We start from the raw sequence: 16,997 nt of genomic DNA, 5'->3' as shown, positions 1-16,997 counted from the left end.
AGAATTCCATTCAAAACACAGAAAATGTGTTAAACACAAGCCGTGAACAAAAAGCAAACAAATGAAGCTGCACTACAACACTTTCCAACAACGATGGACAATTACCCGAGGTCAGTAACCCACAACAAACGCAACATCCCAACTTTCAAGGTAAGAGCAGCATGAACGAGAGGTTATGATCATTAAGAACAAATAACTGATTAATAATTGCTCCTTCCCAGTTAATAATTAGCCATCTGACAATTTGGGCTGGCCTTTCCCTTTCCATAAATAGCATCCCAATGAGCAGGGAGAGCCTTCACTCTGTCACACGATGGCGTTCGCTGGCACCTGGGAGATCTACGCCCAGGAGAACCTCGAGCCCTTTCTCAAGGCTCTGGGTAAGTGGCTGCTTCCTCCTCAAATCAATGGCACCACAGCTTTTCCTGCTGTATTTCCACGGGTTTTTTCCTTTTATTTCTATGACAAACTTCCCCTGCGTGGTTAAATCTGCCCGATCTAATTTGGATGTGAAAAGAAGCTGAAAATTGTATAAATTGATGTAGGAAGGTTATGGACAACCCCCAAACCCCTGGTTTAATGTTAGAACAGCTCCTCAAGAATGAAGAGTCATACCAGAAATGAAGTGGTGTTAACTGACTTGTAATTTTGTAACTCTATTTAACTAGAAACAAGCTGTCAATGATGCATTCAGCTTCCCAATTATTGGTACAGAGGCCCTTCCTGCAGCACCAGCGCTCTCAGTAATCTGTGAATGATTAACACGTGTGATTAGTGGTCAGTAATCTGTCAGTGATTATCAGGTGTGATACACAGTCAGTAATCTCTGAGTGATTAGCACCTGTGATAGCTGGTGGGTAATCTCTGAGTGATTATCAGGTGCAATCTGTGAGGTTTAACAGGTGCTACATCAATAAATCTGCACTTACCTTTGCCAACAAAACAAACCCGTTGAGGTTTTTAAGAGTATATAAGAGATATTCAGGAGAATAAAATTCAGTTCCAGTTGAAAATGGCCAGCCCTTAGGAAAAGAAACAATGCATGATCTGACACATCACCAAATATAATATCAAAACCTAACCAGGCTAGAAGGAATGGAGCAAAAAGCCCATAGAGAAGTAAGGAATCCAAAACACGATTTGTTTTTAACTTGGACATCACCTTCCAGTATTTGTTTGGATCTTTTGTGCCTTTGTTGGAGAGAAGAATTTGCTATTTCCCTAACAGAAAAAGTCCTGTTTAACTCTTTTTACAGGGTTGCCAGATGACACTATCAAATTGGCCAAAGATATTAAGCCTGTTGTTGAAATACAGCAAAAAGGCAACGACTTTGTTGTGACATCCAAAACACCCAACAAATCTGTAACTAACTCGTTTACACTTGGCAAAGAGGCTGACATCACCACCATGGATGGCAGGAAGCTAAAGGTAAAGCATTCCAAGAATGGGGTATCTCTTTATTTATCCCTAAACCTCAGTTTGTGCGTGAGTGGAACTTGTTTGTACCATTTCCATTTGCAAACATTTCTATCGCTTCAACAAACAGAAATGTCTCTAAAAACTCCTGTTCAAATGCTGTGCTCTCCAGTTTAAATCAGCAGCTGTCATTATGAAACATCTTTGTAATTTATATTAGTTCTCTACTTACTCAAGTTGAATGCCAAAATCTAAATTTTTAAAAACATTTTTAAAATGTTCCAACAGTGCACTGTGAACTTGGTCAGCGGGAAGCTGGTGTGCAAATCAGACAAATTCTCTCACGAGCAGGAAATTAAAGGAAACGAAATGGTGGAGGTAAGTGCTGGAAAATAAGGGCACTTGCAGAAAAATGCTGAAGAAAAAAATGTTGATTAGCTCTTAGCGTCTGCAAAGCGTCCCTGTGGATAAACACTGCTTCAAGGAGCACAGCCAACTCCAACTTTTCCTCCTTGCAAATGTTGTACATATATTTACAGGCAGGTACTGTGAATGTCTGTTCTTGTGGAGTAGGATGGATTTGTACATGAATTACAGACACTTCTGCCACTTAGCTATGGATTTCCTCAAGTTTTAAATGTGTATTTGTCTTCCACAGACTATAACATACGGTGGAGTGACGCTTGTCAGAAGAGGCAAGAAAGTCTAAGGACAGATCCCCTTCTCTGTGACACCTTGACATACCTAAAATAAAGTGCACTTTCCACAAGGTGTGATCTTTGTTTTATCTGAACAAACAGTACAGGAAATAATGATTATTTCTGCTCTCCTTTCACACAGCACTTCCCCTTATTACAGGACTGTGTTTTCCCTTCTGTCCTCAGTGACAGAAATTTGCCTCGCAGACAACCCAACCTGGACATAAACCACATTGTTCCACTTCACCACAATAATCCTTGGGAGCAGCCAAAAGCTACAGAAATGCTTCTTGGTTTCTTACACACAGACTGAACACACTCAGCTTTAATTCCTGTGTCTTATAAAGTTTTAGTCGTTAACCAAAGCCCAGCAGAGAACAATCAGGCATTTGTTGAGCTGATCTGTACCACATGCCCCAGGAATAGAAACAGCAGTATTTTAGCAGCTACGAAGTACTTACCAGTCATTAACAACAGGGATGGCTGTCCTTAAACTGAATTACACACCAGTACAGTTAAGAGGCACCACAGAAGCAAAGGAAATGAAACATTCTTCCAATTCGCAATTAACTCCCAATGTCTTGTCATGGCCCAAGTTTGTGAAGCTCAAGCAAACCAGACTGTTCAGATTGTGTGTCTCTACTGAAGTGTAAACACACAGGAGCTGTGCCTAGAACCATTTCTCTGCTGATCAGATCCTACTATTATATCAGCAACCCCATTTCATGCTTATTTAAGTCACTGCAGATTTGTTAGAATTGGTTTGGGATGCAAGACCTTCATGAACAAAGCTACTGGACTGATCATGCCATTTAAAATCCTCATGGAGAGGTTTCATCCCAGTGAAGAGTGCTGAGTTTACATCTCCCCATGCTAGAAGAGCAGTTTGTGAAGGGAGAGGTTGTGTTTTAGTTAATAACACTTACAGTGTGATACAAGCAATTTGGGAAGTGTATTCTTATTCTGAGATAAGGCTGTTCCCAGGGGGAGTTTCACTGGCATAAAGGATCATTGTGTTCATTTTGCTTCCCAGGCAGCTCTAATGCCAAGCACACTCCTGCAGCCAGAATTAAATTCCATGTGAGTTACACAGAAATAAGATCAACCACACAGAAATCGGGGATGGTAAAATGCAGGGAGGAGGAGGAGGCTACTTTAAAGCACTGGTACTGCAAAAAGCCATCCAAGAACTCACCCCCCTTCTCTCTGGAAGTTGCTGGGTAACTGCTGCAAATACACCTTGAAACCAAACACATGATGTGGTTTTCCAGCAGGCAATTCACAGAATGCTGCAGGTCTTCAATGATCAAATGCTGTACCTGCAAATTGGAGGATGGAAGACGCACGACAGTTCAGGTTTATTTCTAAACCAAGGCAGAGACCATTCATTACTCATTTAAGGCTGTTACAAAATTATTGTTGTAGATACTACCCACTAAAAGCACAGGATTCTTACTAAGAACTTAAACTCATGCTAAACCATTTTAACGGCTAAAATTCTAAAAAATTCTTAAAAGAACAATTCACCTGGCTTTCTTCACAACTGCAGTGATTTCATGTTTCCAGCAATGGTGCCAATCTTTCCCATCCTTCTGGCAGTATCCTTCTGCCACAGGGCATCCCAGATTGAGGTGAAATACGCAGGCAAACCTGAAGGATTTTGACAAACTGAGATCCGTGTCCCAGGGCCCGAAGGAATTATCATTCCTAGGTGGTGTAGCAGGTTGGGATGATAGCTCTGGATCCACTATTCCACAAAAACAAGTGAATCTTTCTGTGAAGGACGCTATTGGAATATTAATAATCTAATTTGGATCTTGTTCAAAGCTTTGATTCCCAATCTGACAAGCTCTGAAAGGGTAATCCTGGCAGCATGGATTTCTTTCCACCACCAAAGTCCACTCTTTGGTAAATCCACTGTTTTCAGAATGTCCACAGACGAATTTTTTTTTTTCCTTTTTTCTTTGTGCCAAGCACTCCCACCACAACTCCAGTCTCTAATGTGCTTTCTTCATTTGTTTTTTGTGTTCTTCTAATGATTTGTCTAAGCAGATCTGTGTTTATATCGCACAAGGTAACAACTCAACCTGCTGCATGCATACAGAAAAATGTTAACTGTAAATATTAAATTCAAAGAACATGGTCAGAGACCCAATCCCTTCTCTGCCGAGTCCTGCACACAGACCACTGAACATACAACCACAGAAATTCCTTTTTTTTTGAAGTGTACATGGCTGCACATCTCCTGTGTGACTGAACTTCATCCGCCATTCAAACTTGAATCATCTGTCATTCAAAACCTGCAAAAATCAGGCAATTCTTAGTGTGAGATTGCCAAGATATGAACAGCAATGTCCTCCCACCAGTTTTCATTCATGAATATTAAAAATAAATATGAAAATACACTGGTGGCAGACACCAGGGCTGCATCAGCTCCAAGTCTTTCTGTCCCTGCAGGAGTCTGCTGAAAATCCCTCACATGAAAATGCAGACACCGTTCATTGAACTCTTCATCAAACCCTGTGACTGTTGGGTCACAGATCTGCCTCTTATCCACCTTTATGTGAGTCACACATGACTGTGGTAAGAAATAATCTCTCCACCCACCAACTGCATTGTTTTCATCACACAAATGGCTTTAATGGAAAGGGTTGGTCCTGTGCAAACAGTGCGAAGAAAACTCCCGGGGCTCCACATGGGTAATGGTGTTCTCCACAAAAATTGGATTAATTACTCCGTGTGCAACAATAGTTACACACTCCAGAGAGACACTGGTCATTTATTTCAGAGTTGCACAGTTGGGGGCCCTGTGGGATCCCACAAATTGAGCACACCAACTATCAAAATTTATTACTATTTACAAGTTAGCAAACAAAGGAATTCGTGTTCCTTGGCTACAAGTTACATAGTTCTGAATTAGTATTCTAGCCCCTCTTGGTTAATTATTCTGTTGTTTCTCATGCTAATTAGTCCCGTTCTCAGTCTTTCTCTCCTTTTGGGTCAGTGGTCTGTGGGTTGGTGGTCATGACCTGCCCCTGCAGATGTAAAATGTAAAATTACATGTTACCCAGTTGGAGATCATTCCAGCACAGTTGCTGAGTTGGATTTTTTAGTTTCTTCCTTATCTTGGGAGTCCTTGCCAGATGGCCCATAAATTCTGCATTCTTTGCATCCTTTATCAGTGGGCATACTTTTTTTTTGTTAATCTCCCCCTAGATCTGAGATCATCAAAGCGTGTCCAGCCCTAAACCTTAACAAAGGCAGTTCTATCAACAACTTGTTTTTCTAACACAGGGACATCACTCAGAGCTTGTTGGCTGTTGTTCCACGGGTTATACATCTCCCTTCTTGTTGATTAGGCTTGAAAGCAGAAAAACGCCAAACATCAAAGCACATAGTTTCTCAATAAAATTTCTACATACTCCGCATTTTGCAACAACAAGGCCACACGACAGCGATCCCCCGAGCCTCAGGAAGGGCGGTATAGCCGGAGGCCGTGTCAGTTGGCTGCGCAGGAGAGTACAGGAGGGAGCCAGGGCGGCCTGAGGCGGCTGCGCGAAGCAGGAGCGCGCCGTCCCCTCACGGCGGGGGCGCGGCCGCCATCTTGCCCCGCGCGCGCTCCCCTCCCCTCTGTTTCGGCGGGAAAAGCGAGGCCCCGCGGCCGCGGGCGGGGAGCAGCGCGCGTGCGCGGCGCGCGCCGGAGGGCCCGGGCGCCCCCGCGCGGGGCCGGGGCGCATGCGCGCTGCCGAGCCGGGGCAGGGTTTTGGCGCCGCGTTTCGCTCTCGCCGGAAGCCCCGCGGGAAGTCTCGCGAGAGGCGGCGCGCGGGCGGGCGGTGCAGCTCCCCCAGGGTCGCCTCAGCCGCTCCCGCCGCGCCCGGGCCGCGCTCGCTCCTTCCCTCCCTCCTTCCTTCCTTCCTTCCTTCCTTCCTTCCTTCCTTCCTTCCTTCCTTCCTTCTTTCCCAGCGCCATCGACATGTCCCGCTACCTGCGGCCCCCCAACACCTCGCTCTTCGTGCGGAACGTGGCCGACGACACCCGGTGAGTGGGGGTGGAGCGGGGGCTCGCGCAGGCTTTGGCGGGCTCGCTAGGCCGCGGGCGCGGGGGTCCCCCCGCAGCCGAGGGAGGGAAGAGGGCGAGCCCGGCGTGCTCCCTTCCTCCGCTTCGCCTTCTCCCTCTCTCCGCTCTCCCTTATCCTTGCCCTGCCTTCCATTTTCCTCCGCTCCTCGCGATGTTGCTCGTTCCCCGCCTCTCCACGCGGATCCGTTTCCAAACAGCGTCCAGAAAGAACAAAGCTGGGCCGCAACAAAGTGAAACTCCCCGCAGCCGCCTTTGAGTGTGTCCAGCGGGAGATCCGGGCGGGATGTGTGCCCGGGGCGATGCTGGACAGCCGCTGGAGTTTGGAATGCTCCTTGGGAAATGCAGTATTGCTGCTAGATGGGAGAAAATAGAGCATTTGTGCCCAAAATTCCTGGCGTAGCCGGTCCCGTTAGTGTGGGAGCTGCTGCCAGTTCAGGTGGAATGTTGGTGCGGCAGTTGTTATGTACCGGGGCCTCTCAGGACGCTCAGTACGGAATCGGGGGAAGCGATGCTTGTTCTCCGTTATAACCGTGTTATACCGAGAGCCCGTAAGGACTAAACGTGTGTGGTGAGAGAACTCCTCCTAGGGAATTAAAAGAACAAAAACGGAGTATTGCACAGGTTCTTATTTATTCTTTATATGTTTTTAGTGAACTGCTGGTTTTCCTCATTTCACTTCGGCAGCTTAGTGACAAACACCTTTAGTGGTTAACAAGCACCTTTGGTTTGTTATCAGCTGTGGAACACTTACTGAGCATCGTTGGCACAGGATGCGTTTGTCAGAGCACTCCTGTGTTGTTGTTTGTGTGTAGAATTTGTACGGAGATCCCTGTAAGGTCTAGTCCTATTAAATGTAAGTTTTCCAACTCTTCCTGGGCTACTTGGACCAAAGTTGTTCAGCAAGCAGCAGTAGTGTGGGCACAATGGAATGGATTAAGAGCATTGTGATAAGTAACTTGAAATTAAACTTTTCTATTTTTTCCATTAATTTTTTCATTTTTCCAATAATTAATTTTACTCTAAGAACAGCTGAGGACGATTACTTCCAAATTCTTTACAATAATGTGGATCCTGTTGAAGCTTCACCTTAAAGGGCTCTTGGAGGTGGTTTCATTGTGGGATCTCCATGCTGGTTGTAGTTCCCTTTTGCCAGCACTGACTGTGTGGAGATTTGTTTCCCAACTGATGCGAGAGAAATGTAAAAATATAAAAAATAGTAGTGACTTTTACATACTGCCTAGATGTGGTATTAGATCAATCTTCGCATGCAGGTTTTTGTCCTCAAATGTCACAAAAATGAGTGTGAGGAGCTGATGTGAGTAAGAAAGCTCTGTTGAGGAGAGGGTGTTGGTCAGGGGTAGTTGCAGCTGAACAGTTTTGTCTCAGCTCTCTAAAGCCAACTCTTTGGAAAAACTATCCCGAGGGCATGAGTGGCTGCTCACTCGAGATCTGTTCTATTTGATGTGGTTGTAAGTATTGATTATTTTATGGAAATGGGTTTGGGTGACTGGTTTGTTCTCATAATGTTTATTTGGATCTCATAATGGATGTTTGCATGTTGCAAAATGACTGTCGAGTTACATGAATAATAATAACAATAATAATTCTTACCAATCCTTTCTTTCACTTTCTGCCAACCTTGGCTGCATTGAATGAACTGATGTGTATCACTTCTCAGTTTACATTTTTGTGCTGGAGTTATGCTGAAGGCTTGTTTCAAACTGCCAGGGTGTATCTTGAGCATCCTGAGTCTTGAGTGTTTCAGAAAAGCTCCGTGTGCTGCCAACAGTGAACTGCCCAAACACTTTTTTCCCCAAAAAGTGTTTTGCTACTTTCATCCTCCACCAAATGCTTCCAAAACTGGGGGGTGGTCATGCTAATTGTAGATTTGACTTGGTTTTGTTGTTTTATTTTATTTTGGTGGATGTTTTTTAACACCTTAACCAGTGAGAAAACCATATCAGGTGTTTGTGGTGTTCCAGGTCTGAAGACTTGCGCCGTGAGTTTGGTCGTTATGGGCCTATAGTTGATGTTTACGTTCCACTTGACTTCTACACTCGCCGTCCCAGAGGATTTGCCTATGTTCAATATCCTTTCTTCAGATGGCTCATTAGTGAGGGGTGTTGAAGTTTGAAATTCAAGTTTGTGTAAGAGGTAACCAATCTAAATGAAAAAGCAGTTTACTTTTGTGTTGTATCTAATAAGTGTCTTACTTATGTCGTGGTGTTTCGTTATTTTTGAAGATTAACTTCTCTCAATTGTTCTTTGCCTTTTTTGCAAAACTTAAGTCCAGTAATATAAAAGCTTGCTTATGTCACTGAAATTAATACTCTTATGATTTAAATGAAAATTTATCACTGACTCAAAATTGTCTAGCACGTTTTTATTATCACTGGTGTGTAAGTAAAGTTGTGCTTAGCAAAATGTGGCTGCTATTCATTGTTAATTTAACAAATGGAAACTGGAATCACTTGATCAAAATCAGATTGTGTAAAAAATGAGGTGAACTTCTTTCTTTAATATTGTCCCCTAATTTGCTGTCCTCTGTTGTTGCCTCAGAATGTAAAGCTGTACAGTAATGGCGACCCCAAAGAGAAAGCATGAAAGAACCTTTAGAGTAGAGTTCAACAATTAAGGCAAGTAGACAAGCCAAAGACCTCTTAAGGATCAGGCTTGAAGAGAAGGGAGAGTTTGGGAAAAGAAAAAATAAAGAAAAGCTGGAAGAAGGACAAGCCATAATGGGAGACAAAGCTTCGCTTTATCTACAAAAGGGGGAAAAGGTTGTTTTTCAAAGTAAAAGATAAAGCCATCTGTCATTTTTGGCCAAGCATCTCATGACAAGTCCTTCTGACAAGCACTTAAAGAGTTAAAGGTCAAGATGAAGTTGAATGGTGGCCAAGATTAAAGGAGTCATACCTGATGTATCCTACAGAATAACAGTTTTTCTTCTGTCTGTCATGTAAGCAGTAATTTGATGAATTATTCTGGTTTAGTCCATTGACAAAACCTGTAATATTTCTCTTGTGAGTGCTACTGTAACTGTGGTCTGAATGAAATCACATTCGGTCTGGGGTTTTGAGGGAGATGCTGCAACATGGAAGTTTCTCTCCTGCAGAGATGATGCTGCTGAGAAATGAGTGGTCTGGAGGGGAAAGGCAACTCATGTTTTTGGGTCCCAAAAGCTGGAAGTAGGGGTGTAAATTCCAGCATTGAAATGAATGTCTGTCACTGTAGCTTGGCCCTGAGTGCCAGTGCAGGGCTCGCTGTGTCTGCTCTTCTCTCACGCTGGGGAAGCTCTGCAGACAGGGCTGTGACATGGCATAAGTTAAACTTAAAATCAGTTGTTAAAAAAAAAAAAAAAGGAAAGCTTTATTATAATTCTAAAGTTAATAGTTAATATTTACTGTTGGTATGTCCAACATAATTTAAGAACTAGGGCTTAATTTTAATAAACTCAATGCAGTGGAGAGAACTAAATGACCATTAATAAGTGTATTTTGAAAGGATACCTCTGTTTTCTTTGCATAAGTACAAGTGGGAGAAGAAAATAATTTAAGAGTATCACATAGCAACTGCTTGCTGATGGATAAATTCATGGTCATATTACAAGATTTTAATTTTATTACAGGAGTTCTGAGATAGCTGGTGGTTAATTAAAAAAAAAATTCCATAGCGTGTAGAGTAGCATGACAAAAGAACTTAAAACATGGCTGTAAAATGAGAAAATAACTTGAAAATTTTCATTTTTATTTTAAATACCAAATCTGTTAAACTGCTCAAATTCCCAAGTACCTTAACACTCCCCACATTTGAAGATGTCCGTGATGCAGAAGATGCTCTCCATAATTTGGATCGAAAGTGGATTTGTGGTCGGCAAATAGAAATCCAGTTTGCACAGGGGGATCGCAAGAGTAAGTGCCTGAATTTTATCACACCCTGAATTTAGCCTGAATTTCAGCACCACACAACGCTGCACGTGGTGCTAATTGTTGTGATATGTTCTTATTTTATATAAATAGCATGTGGATGTTCTGCCTTTTATCCAGTAACTGTTAATGACTCGTTTTAATTATAAATGGATAACTAAGTATGACAGTCACCACAGTCATTCTTTGGAGCTTTCTGTGCAGCTCTGTGTGATCTCCAGGATTGAGGTAATGTCTTCATTTTCATTTGGCTTCAGGATAAAAGTCAATTTCAAGGTATCTCAATTCAAGGTGGAGCAGAATTTGTATTTTCTGAACAGATAATTGGAAAGAGAACTTAGGTCTTTGAAATCTGTTATTTGTGTGCATAGTCTTAATTTGCAGGGAGATAGAGATTTGTAAACCTGGTACAAACCTGTTGGTCTAAACCAGAACTGTAATACTCATGTTATGCCTGCAAATAAAAGTGCCTTAAAGGTCTTTAGTTACAGCTCTCAGAGGAACAACCTGACTGTCCAGTTTTCCCTCAAGTACTCACAATTAACTTTAATGGAGTCAGTGGAAATTCTGCACTCCGAAGGACAAGTTTCTGTCCTGTATATAAACATTGGAATTTTTAATAAGTTTCTGAACAAAATTAACTAAATCCACCTTAGTGTGTTGCAAGCAGCACTTAAAACATAAAAAATTGAAGCCATTTAGTACAGAGGGTGTTTGTTACAGCGTAGTCTGTTTAAAATACTTAAGAGGATGTTCTTTGGGGTTGAATTTGATACAGAGAAAGGATAGAGGAAATACTGTGGAAGACTAATAGGTTCATTCATTTTTAATTACTTTAAGCTGCAGAGTAAAAGTGAATTGTTTTAATGGGGGGTTCCTTTTAGAATCAGACTTCTCTTTGTGTGGCATCCACTGAAGCCTCTGTGTAAGATGGGCCTTTAATCATTAAAGACAGCTGTGGATCAGGTGTGGTGATGGTGCTGTGCAGTCAGGAAAAAGTGTTCAATTAGCTTTCACTCATTGGGTAAATTCAGGAATGTCACAGTGTGTCAGTCATGGGTCTGACCTGTCCTACCAGTTTCCAGCTGGCCTGAAATCAGTTTGACCAGCTCTGTGTTCTGGTTTTATGGAGCATTAGTCCTTTCTGACTGGTTTTGAGGGGATTTTTTTGTTTGTTTTGCTTCCTAGATTTATAATACCCCCCAGGCTACATTAATTTGTGTCCAGTGGCTAAAGCAGCACAAAACAAGTGGCACAGAGCAGCCTCTCACCTGTCCCTTCATAAACATCAAATCATGAGTGAGCCTTTCTGCTCAGCACCAAATACATGGCTTGGACCTTGAGGGGGAAAAGTAGGGCATCTTTTTCACTTGCAAATATTGCTATTTTTACAGCACCAAACCAAATGAAAGCCAAGGAAGGGAGAAACCTGTACAGTTCTTCTCGTTACGATGACTATGACAGATACAGGCGGTCTCGGAGTCGCAGTTACGAGCGGAGACGGTCGAGGAGTCGCTCCTTTGATTACAGCTATAGAAGATCCTATAGTCCCAGAAAGTAAGTGTAGTGTGTGGGGTTGGCCTCAACTGCACAGCACAGAGACACCACGCTGACTATTTAATTGTTACAGTTTTGAATAATCTTTTTTTTTCTGTCGTGGGAGTAACCGCTGGGAGTTGCATACCTTGCATGCTGCATCTGATCAGGAGTAGTGAATGAAACGATTCTGTGTTGCATTGGAGAATAACTGAAAGCAAATGCACAGCTTGAAAAGATAATGTATTAAGTATTTGTACATTTACATAGGGATTTGTCACCGTTTACTCTTTCTGATGTACCTTTTTAGCAGTAGACCTACTGGAAGACCTCGTCGTAGCAGAAGCCATTCGGACAATGATAGGTAAAACACTTTTTACACCCTTTGAATTGCAAACTAGATCACTGTATTCCTTTAACTATAGGTTTAAAAAAAAGTTTCTCCTGCAAAAACGGTAAACAATTTTTAATGTACTAGATGTCTAAGAATAGTGTTTTTACATTCAAATCTCCTCTCTCCCCTTTATTCTGATAGGTTCAAACACCGCAATCGATCTTTTTCAAGATCTAAGTCCAATTCAAGATCACGATCCAAGTCACAGCCCAAGAAAGAAATGAAGGCTAAATCACGGTCTAGGTCTGCATCTCACACCAAATCTAGAGGCACCTCTAAAACAGATTCTAAAACACACTATAAGTCCAGCTCAAGATATGAGAAGGAGTCGAGAAAAAAAGAACCAGCTAGATCCAAATCACAGTCAAGATCACATTCTAGATCTAGGTCAAAATCCAGATCGAGGTCTTGGACTAGTCCCAAGTCCAGTGGCCACTAACAGTGTATCCATGTTGGTTTAGGCATGTAAGATTCATTTACACACAGTTCAGTTTACTTAAATTATCAGGAATATGATGTTGCAACAGTGCTAAAAAATATTTTCTTTGTCAGTTTTCCCTGTAGCCGACAATGGTTAAAATTACAACAGTGTTGAGAAGCCACAGAGAGAGAGAGAGGGAGAGAGATTGTCCAATTGGTTAAATGTCATGGGCAGCTACTGATTTGGTTGTGGTGTCTCTATGTATATTTTTGTAAAGATTTGCATTTTTAATGCTTAGATATTTGGTGATGACTTGATTGATCGTAACTTGCAACATTGTCCTTTTACAAATGTCACACCCATAGAGAAATTGGTACCAGTTTGTGCTGGACAGTTAAACCAGCTGTTTAAACAGCTAAACTTTGTGAGAAAAAAGGAAAACTGGACAGCTGTAGTGCAACACTGGCTGCTGGGAAATCAGACTGGCAGTTTGTTTCCATGGCTCCAGGGCAGGTTTCAGTGTTCTCCGTGCCCACCAGCAGGTTGGCAGGTGGAGCTCTGTGGAGAGAAATTTGGGAGATTTCTCTTTACCCTGCTCTCTGGAGAGATGGTACTGACCTTGCATGTACGACATGGGGAGAGAGTTGGTCTTGAAGCTTGCTCAGAGACTGTGCAGTGTCGTGACCCATCGGGATGGAGGCTTCACTGCCTCTGCCCTGGCTGCTAGTGCTGAAGGTGTGAGGGCAAAACCCACCTTGAAATGGAAAATCTAAATTCAGATTTCAGCAAACGGCAGAGCAACTAAATATTAGGTTGTGTGTACATTTTATGCAGTTTTTTGTATCTATTCTAAATTTTAGTGAGCAGTTAACCATAAAGTTGCTTAGTTTTCCTGCTGTTAGATACAAGTAGATTGTTTCGAGTTGTGTGTGTACAGTATATAAGAACTAAACTTTTATGCCAATGACTCCTGTGGTTAGTTGGTGTATTCATAGGTATCAAACCGTAGCCATCTCCCTGGGTTACCAGGCTTGCTTTTTACACAGCAAAAAAGCAGTTGGTCAAGCAAGTCTGAATCACTCCTTCCTCAGAATGGATAGTGGTTTGGTTACAAGATTTCGTTTTCCTTCAGAACAAATGTTTGAAGTTGGGTATGAACAAGAGCTGCATCTCTAGTTATGTAGTTTATCACTAATACAGTATATTTAGAAAATTGAATGTGAAAAATAACAAACCCAGTGTGTAATCTTACCAGTGTTTCTCTAGAAGGCAAGATCCTTTGTTATGAAAATGGCTTTTGGCATTGTTTTTATTCCTCTTTACTTTCAAAAGCCACCATCAAACACTTAAGTGTTCCTCACTGTCTGATGTCTGTAGCATATAAAGACATTGATTTCCAAAAGTTCCTTTTTAGAGAAATGTTTTAGGGTTTGGGTTCAGTGTTTCAGCAGGGCCTTTAAAGAAGCGCAGATGGCTTTGGGATATGGTCAGCGGAACGTGCTTAGGGGTTGATCCTAGAACCTTTGTACATTTGATAGTATTTCTAACTTTTTCTTTACTGTTTGCAGTTAATGTTCATGTTCTGCTATGCAATCATTTATATGCACGTTCCTTTAATTTTGTAGACTTTCCTGGATGTATAGTTTAAAAACAGCAAAAAGTCTATTTAAAACTGTAGCAGTAGCGTGCAGCTCTAGCAGAGGAAAGTTGTGGGATTAAACTTTGTATTTCCTTTCTTATAGAGGCTTCTAAAAAGGTATTTTTATATGTTCTTTTTAACAAATATTGTGTACTACCTTTAAAACATCGATGTTTTGATCAAAATAACTAAAGACCCAGCTTATTTTCTGCTTGCTGTAAATTTAGCAAACATGCTGTAATAAAAAAATGAAGGAAATACTGATCCACTGGAATTATTGTAGCTTTAGAATTTGACTCCAGAGCATGGTTAGGAGTAGAGCTATGCATCCCTTATGGAGTAAAATCCTTACTATGGTATTTCAGTAAAGGCAGGAATTTTTCATTTAGTGTCTGAATAAATGTCACTTCACATTTTTGAAAGGGTACAAGACAAACTGAGAATGCTAAGCATTAAGTGGTAGTCTAATATATTGAATTTTCTTTGCCATTAACTTTAGTTATTGCTGGATGGGCTTGCCCCATAGGTTATAATTCAGATATTATTAGCCAGGTCATGAAACTACTTTAAAGCAACAACTGAAGGTTCATACAAAATCAAATGCACAGTATCACCATATCAATTTATAATTGCCATATCAAAACTGGTGCCAGCAGTGGTCCTGTGGGAGGTGGCAACAGGGATGGAGCTGCCTCCTGGCACTGGTAGTGTGCCCAGCTGGAGGTTCTGCCCTGAAAGACAAAAATCCTCTGTAATTGCTTTGATAAACCCACTGTCACCCTTTGTAAGTTGAGCTGTGATTATTTCTGCTTCTAACAGCAGAAACCGCCACCATTTCCAGCGTTATATCTATATATAGAGAGAGAGAAATAGATATAGTCTTCATGACTAAATCCTGCTTCAAAGGGGTCCTCGTGCCCGAGTGGTGGGGAGAGCGTGGCTGTGATTGTGTCAGGGACCTGCAGGGATTGCTGTGGTTAACGGTGGTGCTGGTCCAGCTGGAATTGGAGCTGGAAGGGTGGGAGGAGGGAGGAGAAATCTCCGTGCCCAGGCAGGGGGGCTGATTGGAGAGTGCAGAGTAACAGTAACAATTCCTTAACTGTTGTGTCAGCATGTCCTTATATTGTGTGCCTCAGCATTTATGTATAGCACAGTTTAATTTTTGTTTTGAAAAGCCAGATCATTGCAAGTATAATGTAGTGTCTGCCAGTTCTGATGGTTCTTTCTTTCTCTCCCAGAGGTAGGACTAAACTTTGACTTGACTTGTGTATATGAACAAGCCAGAAAAGCCGAACACAAACCCACGATGTTTCAAGAGTGCATGAATAAAGATGTTGTCCTAGTTCTTGCTCCCATGGAAAAATTGTGAAGAAGCTGTTCTGTGGGCCTTTCAGTTGGGGACGAGTTAGCAGGATGTGGCCAAAAGGACAGGGAATGTTTATGCATTCATGCAAGTCAAGCCACAGCCCATCTAGATAACATCTCCCTTCCTTGATGCAGGTATCCCAGTCCTGCCCTAAAAAAAGCAGGAGCCTGTCTTGTGCAAGCTTCCTGCAGGTTATGCACAGCTGGAATGCAAGAACATTGCAGGCTACAAAAGATCATGTCTAGGCCTCTTTCTTTTGGAGTCTCAAGAATGGTGGGAATTACGTTTTTCTGTGGTAAAAGTAGATTTTGTCATTCCTGCAAAATTTGTAGAATTGAAGTAGTGTGTAAAAAAAAATATAATTCTGCTGAAAGTAATGGCTGTGCTCCAAAATATCTGCAGCGAATCGATTGGTGTCAGCAGTCATAGAAGGCTCTATTGGAACTTCTTTTTCACCTAAAGTCCATGCACCCAACTGGTAATTAAAAATCTTCAATTTAGTGGTTAAGTAGCTGGGTGTTTAATTAGGGACTCTGATAGCCTGGTCTCTGAAAGCTCAATGTTATCCTTTCTATGTCTTATCAAGATGTTTAATGTACAGTATCATGGTTTTATTCGAAGTGGAATCTTTTGGTTTCAATGTTATTTTGAGCGCTCTGCTTGGACAAGAGCTTTTTTCCCTGACTGTTGAGTCTGGGGTGACAGCTCGGGGTGTGCTCAGAGAAGGGCAGTGGAGCCATGCACAGCACTGCTGCTTGGGTCTTGGCAGGGATGGTGCAGATGAACATTTTGAAGTACAAAGGGATAAAATTGACACATTTTTAGGACATAATCACCCATTAAGAATTGCTGGTTTTCTCCGTTTTATCTTGTAACTTGCTTTAAAAAGTCTGTAGTCCATTGCTATAATATTCGTCTACGATGCTCTTGCTGCTGAGACTATTGTAGGAAGGGAAGACTCTGTACCCTGTAGTGTGTTTGATCAGAGATGCTGATGTTTTATTCATCCACATCCTTTCTTCTTGAGTTTTGTGTTCCATCTGTGCAAATAACCCTGTGAATTGGGAATAAAATGTACAAGTTTTGACTATAACTTGAGAGCACCTTCTGACTTAATTAATCCAGCCGTAGTCTGTGGGAGACAGAGCCCCAAGTGCTGCCTCCCAGCCTCACCAGCTTTTGGTTTTGTCAGGAACTTAATTAGTGTTAATTCTCAAGCCCTGTGTTCCCAAACCACTGGAAAGGCCTGAAGGCTGCAGCTAAAGAAACCTCCCTTGGGAAGTGAGCTGCCAAAATGAGGTCATCCCACTTTTCCGTTTCCATCTGAAAACAAAGAGATGCTTTTAGGGGGTAAAAAAAAAAAAAGTTTATTTAAATGTTTTGTTTCCAATTTGTACAAACATCATCAGTAATTGACAATTTGAAGAATAGATAATTAACTGGGATACAGCTCAGACTCTGGTGGGAGTCCAGGTCACAACACAAGTTTAGAGACTGCCAATTCCATGTGATTTGGAGCAATA

The 16,997-nt window shown here is 41.9% G+C and overlaps 2 protein-coding genes and 1 long non-coding RNA gene across 9 annotated transcripts; 2 read left to right on the top strand and 1 right to left on the bottom strand.

Annotated features, from left to right (window-relative positions):
• Positions 1 to 78: 78 nt before the first annotated feature.
• Positions 79 to 2,188, top strand: LOC116455103 (fatty acid-binding protein, liver-like). Its single transcript, XM_032132551.1, has 5 exons — positions 79 to 150; positions 275 to 380; positions 1,257 to 1,429; positions 1,706 to 1,795; positions 2,076 to 2,188. The coding sequence occupies exons 1-5, from the start codon at positions 94 to 96 to the stop codon at positions 2,124 to 2,126; spliced, it is 477 nt and encodes a 158-aa protein (XP_031988442.1). The 5' UTR covers positions 79 to 93; the 3' UTR covers positions 2,127 to 2,188.
• LOC116455104 lies at positions 375 to 5,810 on the bottom strand. The gene is made up of 3 exons (XR_004244299.1): positions 3,643 to 5,810; positions 3,311 to 3,434; positions 375 to 1,022 (listed from the first exon to the last, which is right to left on the bottom strand). It is a non-coding gene; the product is annotated as an uncharacterized LOC116455104 (long non-coding RNA).
• A 112-nt stretch (positions 5,811 to 5,922) lies between these two features.
• Positions 5,923 to 16,567, top strand: SRSF10 (serine and arginine rich splicing factor 10). Of its 7 annotated transcripts, none has more exons than XM_032132321.1 (7): positions 5,925 to 6,153; positions 8,175 to 8,279; positions 10,000 to 10,103; positions 11,513 to 11,675; positions 11,968 to 12,018; positions 12,190 to 12,291; positions 15,347 to 16,567. In XM_032132321.1, the coding sequence occupies exons 1-7, from the start codon at positions 6,089 to 6,091 to the stop codon at positions 15,363 to 15,365; spliced, it is 609 nt and encodes a 202-aa protein (XP_031988212.1). In that variant the 5' UTR covers positions 5,925 to 6,088; the 3' UTR covers positions 15,366 to 16,567. The 7 variants fall into 7 exon arrangements, with proteins under 7 accessions (XP_031988208.1, XP_031988207.1, XP_031988212.1 ...); XM_032132320.1 differs by having other exon boundaries at positions 11,965 to 12,018; XM_032132317.1 differs by having other exon boundaries at positions 5,923 to 6,153; positions 12,190 to 16,567.
• Positions 16,568 to 16,997: the final 430 nt, after the last annotated feature.

This window comes from Corvus moneduloides, chromosome 23 (assembly GCF_009650955.1).
Source record: "Corvus moneduloides isolate bCorMon1 chromosome 23, bCorMon1.pri, whole genome shotgun sequence".
Lineage (NCBI taxonomy): Eukaryota > Metazoa > Chordata > Aves > Passeriformes > Corvidae > Corvus > Corvus moneduloides.
The sequence above is the reverse complement of the archived record's forward strand: the minus strand, read 5'-3'. Positions and strand labels throughout refer to the sequence as shown.